At 40.8% G+C, this 14,385-nt stretch overlaps 1 protein-coding gene across 1 annotated transcript; it reads left to right on the top strand.

Moving 5' to 3' along the window:
- The first annotated feature begins 2,925 nt into the window (after positions 1-2,925).
- LOC128374458 (tripartite motif-containing protein 16-like) lies at positions 2,926-4,623 on the top strand. The gene has a single exon (XM_053334731.1). The coding sequence runs from the start codon at positions 2,926-2,928 to the stop codon at positions 4,594-4,596; it is 1,671 nt and encodes a 556-aa protein (XP_053190706.1). The 3' UTR covers positions 4,597-4,623.
- The last annotated feature ends 9,762 nt before the right edge of the window (positions 4,624-14,385 follow it).

Below are 14,385 nucleotides of genomic sequence, written 5' to 3'. Positions count from 1 at the left end.
TGTGAAGGGGTTAAATTCAGTTCAGTTGTGCTCAACTCAGTTGAATGGTATAATGTCCCCTGTGGTCTCTTAAGGAAGAGTTGTCTGTACATGCAGACCTGCTCAGCCAGTCTAACCTCAAAGGCATCCATCAAATTCAGAAAATATTCACTTTTAAGTTCTCCCAAGAGCATCGCTTCCTTGCACCTTCGTGTCGCTGGGGGGGAAGACTCTGGTGTCTGTGTGTCTGCACCGAACAGCAGCTCAGAGTACCCGGCCTTCTTCGACTCTCAGGGTGGGGTCCTGAAGGGGGTACGTGTGTCTCACTTGGACACTCAGGTGAAGAGAGGAGCAGAGCTGTCAACTGATCAACACCTGGCAGTGAGTTAGAGCAGGTTGGGGGGGGGTGGTTGCTGGACAAACATGGGAAACCTAAACGAGTAGTGAGGGTGAACTGGGAACATCTGGCAGAGGCCCCCATCTGTGAGGTCCGGGGTCTCTGCTGTGAGGCCATTGGGTCCCTATACAACCGCTGTGAGAGCTGTGTTCACATTCTCTGCAGAAAGTCAGACCTGGTCTCAGTGGGTGTTGGGCTCCATCAGGGCTGTCCCTGGTCTCTGATCCTGTTTGGGATCTTCATGGACAGAGTCTCAAGGTGCAGCCAGGGGCAGGAGAGAGTCCAGTTTGGGGACCTCAGGATTGTGTCTCTGCTTTTTGTGGTTGATGTTGTTCTGTTGGACTCTACAGGTGAAGACCTCTAACAACCTCTGGGACAGTTTGCAGCCGAGTGTAAAGTGGTCGGGATGAGAGTCAGCACCTCCAAATCTGAGGCCATGGTGCTCTGCTGGAAACAGGTTTACTGCCCCCTCAGTGTTGGGTGGGTGGGGGGGGGGGTGCTGCTCCAAGTGGAGGAGATTAAATATCTGGGGGTCTTCTTCACACTGAGAGTAAGATGGAGCGTGAGGTTGACAGGTGGATGGGTGCAGCATCAGCAGTGATGACCGTCCCGGTGAAGAAAGAGCTGAGCCTGAAGGTGAAGCTCTCAGTTCAGCAGTCAGTCTACATCCCAACCCTCACCTCTGCTCACCAGCTTTGGGTAGTGACCCAAACAATGAGATACTGGATCCAAGCAGAGAGTGTCTGGGCTCAGCCTTAGAGATCGGGTCAGGAGTTCAGACACAAATTAAGCACTGGGGCGTTTTAAATTTCACAAATTTAAAACATTTAAATGTTGAAGTTCTATCCAATCTGCTGATGCCTGACTATCATGCTGGAGACTGGGGTTTGTTTCCCACTTGGATGCAGTATAACCCTAACCCTGTGGGAACATAGGGCCTAATTTTGAAAAAAAGTAAAAGTCTAAGTAATGTGGGAACACAGAGCTGACCCCAGTCCGGGATAAGCTGCAGACAATGGATAAATGGTAGGATGGTGATCAGAGTGAGAATAAGATATAAAGAGAACAAACCTGCTCTGTGTAGCTGAAGTTGAGGCTTGAAAACAGCGTCCAGTAGTTTGCGTTGTCGCTTGTTCTCCTCTTTAGATCGAGAAAGTTCCTCCTCGTACTCTGCTATCGTTCTTTCAAACAGCACAAATATCTCTTCAGCAGCCGCAGTTAGTCTCTGATTCACCGACGCTCTCAGCATTTGGACTTTAACACAATGACAATGAAACTTTTTCTCTGTCAGAAACTCAGTTTGGTCTCCATCAGTCTGCTGCTGAGCTCCTTCACTTTATTCATAGCTAACACACAAAGCTAACTTCAGTCTCCTTGTAGCGGGAGATAAATCAGAGGTGAAACATTGTGAAGAGCACAGACAGGTTTATCCAGACATACAGAGCAGGACTCTGAACACAACCTACACACCAGTTCAGTAAAGAAAATCTCTTCCTGTTTTTAAGTCTTCTTTGTGTTCATTAGCGGATCACAAACCAGCTTCAAAGCTTCATACTGCCACCTGCTGGTTAGATTTGAGGCATTACACCATCTGACTACTGGTCTATAGAAATACAAAGAGAACTATAAAGAAAATACTGTGAATTGACAACAACATCAACAACAATATAAGAAACTCATGATTCTACAAGTGTGTTTTCACTAACCAAGACCACACCTACAAAATTATGGACTTGAACATAGTTTATAGTTTAATTGAGAATAATGAACAAGATGCGATATTGAAAAATAGATGGGTTGAGGGAAACAGAACTGAATCTGCAGCTGCTGCTCTGTTACCACTCAGGTTCCTGCTCCACCTCTTTTCTTCTGTTCTTCTTTCTTAGACAGCAGACAGAGTAGAGAGAATGGTTCATGAAGGTGGGAGGGACTTGCAATGTGTCCACACAGCCATTTAGTGCAAAAATGCCTTTAAAGTTTAACTGCACCCCAAGGGCAGAGCCTAAGCCCACCCATGTCATAACTTAGAGAAAAATAGTCTCTGTGAGGTAGGAGGACAGAAGTTGCTCAACAACATGACAGTAAGACAAACAGTGCAAACAGTGCAATTACATTTAAATGAGCCAGAAGGCAAAACACTAGACATTCTCTCTTCTGTGTGTGTTCAGAGGAATCGTCTCTGACCTTTACAGACACTCGAAGGTTACATCTTTTAAATCCAACAGCTGAAATTAAAGCCAAGTAAACAAATGAACCATCAGCTGATCTGCTTTATTCATGTTCTTTGGGATGATGTTAATGATGTTTGTTCAAACTCCTGAATAATTTCAAATGTGTTCAAACTGTTTAAACAAGCTCCACCCTGTGATCATATGTCCTTGTTCCCTCCCTTTAGATCTACAGTTTGAAAATGGGTGTAACCAACATGTGACGTAGCACTGAGCTGTCAGACTGCATTCACTTCAGGATCATGTGTTCAGATCAAAACTCAAACTTGTTTCACCTGTCAGGAGGTGAAGTTTAGACAGTCATTACCTCTGAGAGCTGAAATGGCTCAGGAAGGAGTTCAGCTGGACCGAGAAACGTTCTCCTGTTCGATCTGTCTGGATCTACTGAAGGATCCGGTGACTATTTCCTGTGGACATAGTTACTGTATGAGCTGTATTAAAACACACTGGGATGGAGAGGATCAGAGGAAGATCTACAGCTGCCCTCAGTGCAGAGAGGCCTTCACACCGAGGCCTGTCCTGAAGAAAAACACCATGTTAGCAGCTTTAGTGGAGCAGCTGAAGAAGACTGGACTCCAAGCTGCTCCTGCTGATCACTGCTATGCTGGACCTGAAGATGTGGCCTGTGATGTCTGCACTGGGAGGAAGCTGAAAGCCTTCAAGTCCTGTCTGCAGTGTCTGGTCTCTTACTGTGAGAATCACCTCCAGTCTCACTTTGAATCAACCAAGTTAAAGAAACACAAGCTGGTGGAGCCCTCGGAGAAGCTCCAGGAGAACATCTGCTCTCATCATGATGAGGTGATGAAGATATTCTGCCGTACAGATAAGAAGTGTATCTGTTATCTGTGCACTATGGAGGATCATAAAGGCCACGACACAGTCCCAGCTGCAGCAGAAAGGACGGAGAGGCAGAGAGAGCTCGAGGTGAGTCGACTAAACATCCAGCAGAGAATCCAGGACAGAGAGAAAGATGTGAAGCTGCTTCAACAGGAGGTGGAGGCCGTCAGTCGCTCTGCTGATAAAGCAGTGGAGGACAGTGAGAAGATCTTCACTCAGCTGATCCGTCTCCTCCAGGAAAGAAGCTCTGATGTGAAGCAGCAGATCAGATCCCAGCAGCAAACTGACGTGAGTGGAGTCAAAGAGCTTCAGGAGAAGCTGCAGCAGGAGATCACTGAGCTGAAGAGGAAAGACGCTAAACTGAAGCAGCTCTCACACACAGAGGATCACAACCAGTTTCTACACAACTACCCCTCAGTGTCACAACTCAGTGAACCTACAGACTCATCCAGCATCAATATCCGTCCTCTCAGATACTTTGAGGATGTGACAGCAGCTGTGTCAGAGCTCAGAGATAAACTACAGGACATCCTGAGGGACAAATGGACAAAAATCTCACTGACAGAGACTGAAGTGGACGTTCCAATGCTAGAACCAGAACCAGAACCCAAGACCAGAGCTGAGTTCTTAAAATATTCATGTAAAATCACTCTGGATCCAAACACTGCACATACATTTTTGTCATTATCTGAGGGGAACAGAAGAGCAGAACGAATGAGTCAAGAACTGTTTTATTCTAGTCACCCAGAAAGATTCACTAGTTGGTGTCAGGTCCTGAGTAGAGAGAGTCTGACTGGACGTTGTTACTGGGAGGTGGAGTGGAGAGGAGAAGGAGCTGAGGTAGCAGTCTCATACAAGAACATCAGCAGAGCAGGACGTGAATCTGGATTTGGATTCAATAACACATCTTGGTCTTTAGTTTGTCACACTGACAGTTATACATTTTTGTTCAATGATATTAGAACTCCCGTCTCCGGTCCTGGTTCCTCCAGACTCGGAGTGTACCTGGATCACAGAGCAGGTATTCTGTCCTTCTACAGCGTCTCTGAAACCATGACTCTCCTCCACAGAGTCCAGACCACATTCACTCAGCCGCTCTATGCTGGACTCTGGGTTGGTAATGAATCCACAGCTGAGTTGTGTAAACTGAAATAGACAGAAGGCATTTCAGACTAGGCATGGGCCGGTATGAGATTCTGGCGGTATGATAACCATAAGCAAAAATATCATGGTTTCATTTCAGACTTCATGTGTCAGATGTTGTAATTCTTCATGTTTTTATTTCCATGTTTCTAAACTCAACACATAAGTTGTCAAACTGGGATTGTCAACACATTTTTCACTTTTCATTTGTTATGTTTATATTTTCTTTAAATGTGACTTTTTCCTGTGTGTTTTTATCCATGGAGGCTCTCACTGCTCATCACCATGTTTTAACCTTCACTGACATTTCTTCAGATGGAAATGTGAACTTCTCTTTGTTCTAAATGTTAGTTTCATGTTTGTATTGATGTATTTGTGTCTGTTGTTTCTGAAACAGAGAAAACAGCAGAACTTCCTTCATCACAGATATTTTGTCCTCATCACTTTGTAAATTCATTTTAAAAAATTTCAATCAAACTGTAATGATCATGATAATCAGAGACAATTAAACATTACTGTGATTAGCCCATCTGTTGTCCTTGGCCAGGTGTGAGTTGGGAGCCTAAAATTGGAGTACAGTACTGAAGTATATGAAGGTATTATTGGTGCAAAAGGTTTGTGCACCTGTAACAGTGGAATTTGTAGTTGTGTACAGTGATTGTGTATGTGTGTCAGTAAATTTGAGGTCACATACTCTATGAGTTGTGTACTTGTAGATTTTTTTCTCTCCACAAATACTACACAAAACTTACACATTCACAAATTCTTAATTACAGGTGCACAAATCCTATTTTACAAGTCACAGATTAAAAAACTGACACATTCACATTTTTGCTCCTATTGTTGTAGTACATTTGGTGCAAAACATATTTGTGTACCTGTAACAAAAAATGTGAAGTCGTGGATAAAATTTGAATATGTGCAATAAATATTCAAATTATGTAAAATAATTTCTCACGAAAATGTTTGTGTTCTTTTAAAACACAAACACAAATCGACAAGTACAACTGCTCGAATCTTCCACACGAGTCACAGATTCTGTTTCCTTCAACTACAAATCACAAACCGCGCCTCCACTGAGATATGTGGTGCAGAACTATCTGTGCATTCAGTCTATGGAGCAAAAGGCGGGTGCTGATCTGAGATCGACTGATCCCACAGCCAATCAGAGAGGAGAGGGGCTTTTGTCCCACAGCCAATCAGAGGACAGCGGCTTTTGTCCCACAGCCAATCAGAGGAGAGCGACTTTTGTTTCTATGCTGAGTGAGAAGATGCAAAGTTCCCGCCCGTGGATCTAACGTATGCTAAAGCAACGGTAGCAGATACATACTCAACTTTCAAGGTAGGTTGTATTTTTAACCACATTAATAAATAATCCCCGACGCGAAGCTGAGAAATTTAGCGTTATGTTATGTTATGTTTTGATATATATATACACTTACTTATATACTGTTTTACTTTAAAAAAGACGGGAGATAGAAAGTGAATGACAGAGAGAGGCGACCGGTGAATGACATGAATAAAAACTGTTTTCTGATTACTGATGGTTTAATGTAAGCCTATAAACACAGCTGTGTATGATATTTTATCCGACCCATAACGGATCCTGCAGATATAACTGTGAAACGCAAATCACTCCTCAGTATTAAATACACACATTATTCTACAGTAGGCTAGATGTTTGTCCGGTCCCAATTCCACATGTAATTCACATTTATTTTCAGCGTGATTTATATTAGTATAGAATATGTTATTAATGAGTTTATACATGTATTTATTTGACGTTTTTCCTGCCGGACATTTTGGCCGTTGATATTTTAATCTGCCGGCATATGGCTAACATAATGACATAAGTTAAATTGAAATCAATCCTGATAAACTGTGCGTTACTGTGAAATTTAGCGTTATGTCACTTTTCCTCTGTTTTGATATGTTTTCAATGAATACACATATATCTATATGTGTGTATTGTTGTAGTCTTTTCTATCATAAATTGGAACAAGAGAGTCAGGGTCAGATCGGCTCATGCAGGTTTAGTTTTCAGACAACAGACGTGGAAGAGTCATCTAACTTATATGCTGTTTTTCTAGTAAAGTAAATTACTCCTATTCTCCTCTGCCTTCTAGGAAAATGACAGATCATAGTGCTTCACCTCAGGTGAGTGTCATTTCCGGTATACATCACTCAGTCAACACCTAAGCTGCTTTTTAATCATGTTTATTTTTGACACCCAATGAATTTTTTTCATTGTCATTTGTTTTTTCCTCCTGTCTAGGCAATGTTGCTTGACCACATAATGGACAGGCTTTATAACCGGCTGTCGGGCTGGCTTGAAAGGTCCCCTCATGATCATGACTTCCTAGAGTTCGCCATTTCCCAGGAGCTGGTCCTACTCAGTGCGTGTTCAAGCCAGCTCCAGATACCACAGGATTTTTTCCGTTTATTAACGGACTTGCATGCCCTTGTGGCTGCCAAAAACGAACATCATCAGGTTGTTACAGTTTCCCTGGAGAGAGGACAGAGTGGTCGCCCTAGAATTATATTAAGCGAGGAATATGTGTCTGAGCTTCTTGGTATGGGGCTATCAGTAACATGTATAGCCCGACTTCAAGGGGTTTCGAGGTGGACACTCCAGAGACGGATGTCAGAGTGGGGTCTCTGTGTTAGGGATCTGTACAGCACGATGTCTGATCAGGAGCTAGACATCTTGATTAGAGATATACACACCACCAACCCAAACGCCGGATACCGGATGGTGATGGGACTGCTACGGGCGCAAGGGTATCGCGTCCAGTGGAGCCGGATCCGTGCATCTATGCACAGAGTCGACACTTTGGGGGTTGTTACAAGGATGTCGGAGTTACGTTGTGTGGTGCGCAGGGCATACTGTGTCCCAGGCCCCAGATCCCTGATGCACATTGACACCAACCACAAGCTGATACGGTTAGTTTTTTGTCTAATACCACCTCATTCAAGGGCTTATTGTAAATGTACAAGATAAATGGTTCGATGATGATACTTTTTTTTAACCCCCATCTATAATAAGGTACAACATGGTGATCTTCGGTGGGGTCGATGGCTTCTCTAGGAAGGTAGGGATTATAATTTGAAGAATATCGTTATAGAATTTTTGTTCATGGCGTAGTGATTATTTAAAGACTGGTACCATGTTGAAGTGACATCTGTATTTTCATATGAACATGTACACTATATGTAGTACTAGGTTTAATCAATTCATGTCATATTCATCAGTCTTTGAAAATGTGTTTTGTATATAGGTTGTAGCGGAACATCTTGCTCTGACCAGAAAGAAAAAGAAAAAACTTACTTTGAACCGTAAAATATGCAATAAAATCATAGATTAACGAAAGAGACTCAATTTGCTTTGGAACAGAAAGAATGTGGATACGAGCTGTGTTAATTAAGCACCATGGACAGCATGCTTCATGCAGATTCAGGGGTGTTGTGCAGCAGAAGTTTCCATTAACCTGTCATTATCATCATGATGATCATCAATTCCACTTTCATCACTTTAGATATTTGACTGATTCAGTAAATTGACTTTAGTTAAGTCTATTAAATTGAATTACGGTATTTGATTGTATCCAATTAAATAATCGTAATTTCCGGATCTCGCGTCCGGTGGTGCCCCTGATAACGAGTGTTTATTTAAATGAGGATCCAAATCCGATACAATAACATGGTATTCTTTATTATTTCCAAAGATTATGTATCTTGGGGTTAGAAATAACAACAAGGCCTGCACAACCCTTGCCTTCTTCAGTGAAGCTATTGAGAAGCATGGCGTTCCACAAAGGTAAATCTTGTACATTTAAATTGATATATTCGAGCTGTATACAATATCTCATATTGTCATATAAGTGACCTCACCTATTGCCTTAAATCTACCATTACAATAAATTAAAAACTTAATTCCTTACAAATTCCACAATCATCTCTCAAGGGTTCGGGGTGACCACGGGGTGGAAAATGTTGATGTTGCCCGCCTGATGTTTTCTCTTCGAGGAACCGGAAGGAACAGCTTCATTGCTGGAAAAAGTGTACATAACCAGAGGTAACCACAAAGATACACACATGTTCCTACAGTACTTACAATCCGTCCCCACTTTTATCATATGAAAAATAGCCATTATCAACCCATTCACAATATGATTTATTTTAAGATTCATCTCATCTCCTATTTTCTATTCTAAAGAATGCAGTTCAAAAAATGTGGGTATTAGTCTTGGACAGTTATATTGCAATGGAGAATGCGCTAGTTTGTGGTGACTGGTAGCATTATTCACAATCATCCATAAATATTGACTTTTTCATCAAGGTTATTTTAGACATCCAGTGAAAAGACAAACTGTACAAAAATGCCTGGTTCAGGTGCTGTCCAAGATGGTTTTGTGTTTAAGCAAACAACAGCTTTACTGATGACTGCCACTGTCAACAACATCAATAGCCATATTGCCCACATCAATCCCCAAACATTGTCACAGTCATTTACTATGTTGTCTACATCATTCAAAATGGTGAATACAAATCATTTCCTTTAAACAGAATTGAACGTCTATGGAGAGATGTGTTCACAGCAGTCACAGGCAGGTTCTACTCTATGCTGCACCAGCTGGAGGAAGATGGTCTTCTTGACCTTTCCAGCAGTGTTCACCTCTTCTGCTGCCACTATGTTTTCATTCCTCGCCTCCAAGCCCATCTGGACACATTCAGAGAGGGCTGGGACAATCACCCTCTTTCCACAGAGAGGAATCTTACGCCGAACCAATTGTGGCACATGGGACTACAGCACAGCTCTGACGAATACACTGATGGGGTAAGTATTTGTGAAGCACACTCACTATGCATGGAACAAGTCAAGATAAGTAATCACTACTTATGTTACAGGATTTGCGCATCCCAGTGATCGACTGGGAGTGTAGTGGTCTCATACCCAGCGATCCTGACAGTGGTGTCCATGTCCCTGAGACTGACTGTCCACTGACACCTGAAGGCCTGGCGGAACTTCATGCTGCTGTGGACCCAATGGGACCCTCATCATCCATGGGAGTGGAGAAATATTTAGCTGCACTTCAATATATGCAGCACAAAGGGCATGTGTAGTCATCTTAATTCACCTCATAAGTAGCACATCACCCAAAATGCTCCCTCCAGCGTGTTGTCAGAGGTTGTTTCTGGGCTCCTAAGTCATGTGACCGACTTAACCATCATCCTTTATTCAAAATGTAATAAAACTAATGCGCATTGACCACAGAAATTAATTAATATGCACATAAATGACCAAAAATACATAACAAATTGGTCAATATTTTTATAGAAGTTTTATTAAAGATGAACCTTTCTTTAATTGATCAATTAATTGGGATCTCTTGAGTGAGTTTATTAAAAAGATACCATATATTTGAGAAGATGTAGATCACAAATAAAGGCCTATAGTTTAATATATTGAAAAATTACAATTAAATATCTCCCTGAAATCATTTAATCTTAATTCATCAATGGATAAAAAGGCAGATTCTGTACTTTTTTAAACCTCCATATATTGAAAAAGTGTATATAACAAATTTTTATTTTTCACCCTAACTCTTTATTAATTTGCTGTTGACTTAAACATTTCTTTCCGTCAATTCAGTTTCATTTTTCTTCTTTCAATAAAACTTGAAACTCAACACAAAAAACTAAATCCTAATATTGCTCTAAGGGTCTTAAAATGCCAAAATTTAGAAATCCAAAAACTCCTTTTAATTAGCTTTGTCTGAATCTCTCATTTCATGTTAAAACCCCCCCCCAAAACATTTAACACATTAGGTCTTGTGGTTTCCTGTGGTTGCTCAAAGGAGTCTGGTCAGTTTCAGTTCACTTCTCCCACTAATGGGTTCAGAGTCATTACTGTATTTAAAAAAAAAAAAAATATTCAGGGGGTGGCTGTGGCTGACTGTCCACTTTGTCCTTTGAATGTTTCTTTTGTCTCTTTTGAAGACCTTTTTGTTTCCCTCCTTTAAATAAATATGTTTGATATCTGCATTTGGATCCAGTTTCTGATAACCCTGACAAGATCTGTCCTTTCAAGCATATGCTTTTAACACTGAGACAATTCTCTGAAACTCTCAAAAATGATAAAACTTAACTTGAAAAAGCAATACGGTAACAGACTGCACAGTGCACAGCATGAATAGATGTTCATGTAGGGACACATACCTCAATTGCTCTCCTTAAGTCAGAGAACCAGACACTCTCCACAAGTGTGAGTCAAGTTATTTCAGTATTTAATTATTCAATAGCTATAAATGAACATGTAAAACAGTGATATTACAACAAAAACATTACTTAAACGGAACAAGATTTTATATTTCACTACCAGTGGGCTTGAAAAAGGTAATAATGTATGGAGATCAAATATGCTGAAAATTAACAGTAACAAGTAACAATCAAACTAAGAAAATTTGATTAGAATGCAAAATGTCTTAGAGGGATTACACCGGGGTACTTTGGACTCTTGACCCCAGTAGACTATATCTTAATTTTAAATTACAAAGTTCGTCGTCCATTAATATTGCCACACTTTAAATGAGCAAAAGCAACTAAGTTGTTCACAGCAGCCCAAATCCTGTGTCACTTGTGGCAATGCAGGCTTTTAACTGACAACTAAATGACTTGTAGCTGCTGTAACTGCCAGGCAAACGAAGGGTGCGGAAGCATGTGGATGATGTTGGGTATTCGTCTTCCACCACCTCCACTCTCATGTTGGCCATGGGTATCTCCCATCCAACCCAGAATTTGATCAGCTGCTTCAGCTCATCTTGTGATACTAAAAGTAAAGAGTCACATCAAAATATTGGATAACAGCATGCCCCAATAGACAAATATCACACTTTAAAACACTTTCAGAGCCACCGATAGTGGTCTCATTTCAGTTCATTAAATTCCCTACTCAATCATCGTAATAGATAACTGAACAAGAACTTTAAAACAAAAAGGACATTCCAAGCGGACACCAGGACAGAATATCAGTACATGAATCACCTGTTGTCACAAACTGGCGCAAGTATCCCAATACCCGACACTTGCTCTCTACGGAGACCCCATCGTTCTCGCCTTCCAGGTCGCCTTCCTCGGGCCAGAGTATTTGCTGTAGCAGGACCTGTTCGAAATAAATATAGTGGGTATGGAAAGTATTCAGATCCTCTTAAACAGTTCACTATTTCTAATGGTGAAGCCTCATGTCAAAATAAACAGGACTTACAGCTGGAGGTCCTGCCAAACTGAATTTATTTTTTTAAATGTGGACATGAGGCTTCACCTTAAGAAATAGTGAACTGTTTAAAAGGGTCTGAATACTTTCTGTACCCATTGTATATTTATGGCAACTATACACAGGTTTAATTCTTTTGTTGATTATGTGACTTGTTGTGCACCATGCAGCTGTCATTACAAGATATGTTGTTGTCTAACAATTTTGTTGACTACCTCAGCACTGCATCCAGCTGCTGCCTGTCTTGGAAACAATGATGCCACAGTATCAGGACGAGCATCTAATAATTTCCATACTGAGCAGTCCTTCAGCCCTTGTTTGAGCTGCTTCAGTTGCCGCCTGTTTCGCCCAAGGACCTTTAAAATGTCAGAGGGATAACATGAAGGGACTTTCTCTTTTCAAGGCCATGTTTTTATCTTTTAATTCACATTTCAACCACAGCTATGTATTTATCTGTGCTACTGAGCTCTAAAATAAAATTACAATATATCATATGGATATTTCATGGAGAGATTTTTCCAGTTATATAGATATCAATAAATACTAGCATAACTTTAACTCTCAACTGAGCAAGTCCTTCCAGGACAGTGGACTGGACATTTATACTTACTGCATGCTGGAGGAGATTATGCAGAAGCCAGGTGCGGTTGCTTTCTGTTAACACCGGAAGGTCCCATGACAGTGCCAAAGCATTCACAGCTGCCTTCTCATCCTCAGTGAGTACACTTTTAGTTCTCTTCTCTCCTTGTCCATCTTCAAGCTTCCGTATCATAAAGAAAACATGGCAATCACATATGACACAGAGAGCCACTTTCATGAGGAATAATGACACATTCAAGCCCTTTTTTTAACTTTAAATATAAACGCTCACATCCACCACAGCTAAATTAGCAAAAAATGCAGGACCAGACTACAGAAATCAAACAATAAAAACTCTCACAAATTAAATATATTATGGTTCTCTGTTGTTACCAGTGTTATTGTCTCCCTGATGTCTATGTCTGCCACATCTTCAAGGGTGATGGTGGCTGTCTGGGGTGGATTGTCTAACAGAACATGAAGCACTGCTGGGCTAACACCTGTCAGACGAGGGCCCCCGTGAAGGAAAGAATGTCCTATCATTCTCCCTGCCATGACAAATAGTTCATTCTGTGCTAACACTTGGGACGTGGAAGGGATTAGGTGGTCAGGTTGGCCTTCAAAGAGCACAGTGCCACATGCATTTCCTAAAGGGAAATAACACATCAGAGAACACAATATAAATGTGACATGCAGCCTTGCTTTATTTAGATACATTGCCTTTGTGTTGTATCCTAGTTACTTTTCCTCCAAAGAGATTTGATTGATTTTTGGTTCCACAGTTTTTCCTCTCTGTGAGTGATTTTGATTTGTCTACTTTGATTATATATTCCTCTGTAAGACTGACTTTTCTTTGCTACTTAGTTATTAAATTATTATTCAATTGTACTTTGTCTCGAGTCGTGCGATTGGGTTCAACACCTTGTTCAGTTCTGACAGGTATCCTATGAATCGAATCCGGGATGGATAGTCCACAACTGTTTAGTAAGAACATTATTTATGTTGTCTTCTGTTATATATATTTATATCTATATTAACTTGTCTTGACATATACATAACTTACCAAAATCAGTAGTGAAACCATGCTGCAACTTGTGCATGACCATGCTGAAGAAGTGGCGGTTTACCCCATCTCCAATGGCTACATCTCCTGCAAACAAAGGTTCAATGGTTGAATTCAAAAAATGAAACAAATACACATAGATTCATTACACACTACGTGTAATATTAAAAGTCCTATTTCCTTTTATTTATTTTAATTGTAATGATTATGGCTTCACAAGACTGCAATTCAATATCTCAAAGAAATTGAATATTACACAAGACAAATCAAAAAATGTAATTTTAATACGGAAATGTTGACCTTCTGTAAATGATGTCCCCGATCCATTATGCTCACTTCAAATTGTAACATCATATCAAGCCCACAGTGTAAGATTTTGAGAAATCCTGATTGGTATTACAGTACCTTGTAATTTAGCTTGAAATGGCCTGGCCCAGTCAGTGTTACGAGCCTTATACAAGTTGAAGATGCTGCCTTCTTGCTCCTCTACATCCTCTCTGATGTCAAATTTGATTTTAAGCGTAGGCTCATCTTCTTTATTGTGCAGACATTGTTTTCTGTATTCCTCTGCAGCATGCTCTGGGTCAACCATGCTTTTCCAGCCTGCAATGGAAAATAGTTACTTAGATCCTGCACAGGAAAACAGTAGGCCTGTAGAGCTTCTCTGTATCACTTACACAAGTTTTGTCCACACATTCATTAAAAATACAAGCCATAATTACTTGCTGTATAACATAATTTTAACAAACACACAAATAAATGCAAACCTAAATCTGTGTTGTTCACAGGTGTGGATAATGGAATGTCCTCTGTGGGTAGGGCAGCTGAGGCGCTAAGTGTTGCATCAAATGAGGTACAGGCACTACTGCAGCTCCCAGAAGCTATT

The sequence above is a fragment of the Scomber japonicus genome, chromosome 15 (assembly GCF_027409825.1).
Source record: "Scomber japonicus isolate fScoJap1 chromosome 15, fScoJap1.pri, whole genome shotgun sequence".
Lineage (NCBI taxonomy): Eukaryota > Metazoa > Chordata > Actinopteri > Scombriformes > Scombridae > Scomber > Scomber japonicus.
Note: the sequence above shows the minus strand (reverse complement) of the source record. Positions and strands in the feature narration are given on the sequence as shown.

Bases quoted from the DNA above. Each gene is read 5' to 3' on its own strand.
- LOC128374458 (XM_053334731.1), top strand. From the start codon at position 2,926: ATGGCTCAGGAAGGAGTTCAGCTGGACCGAGAAACGTTCTCCTGTTCG.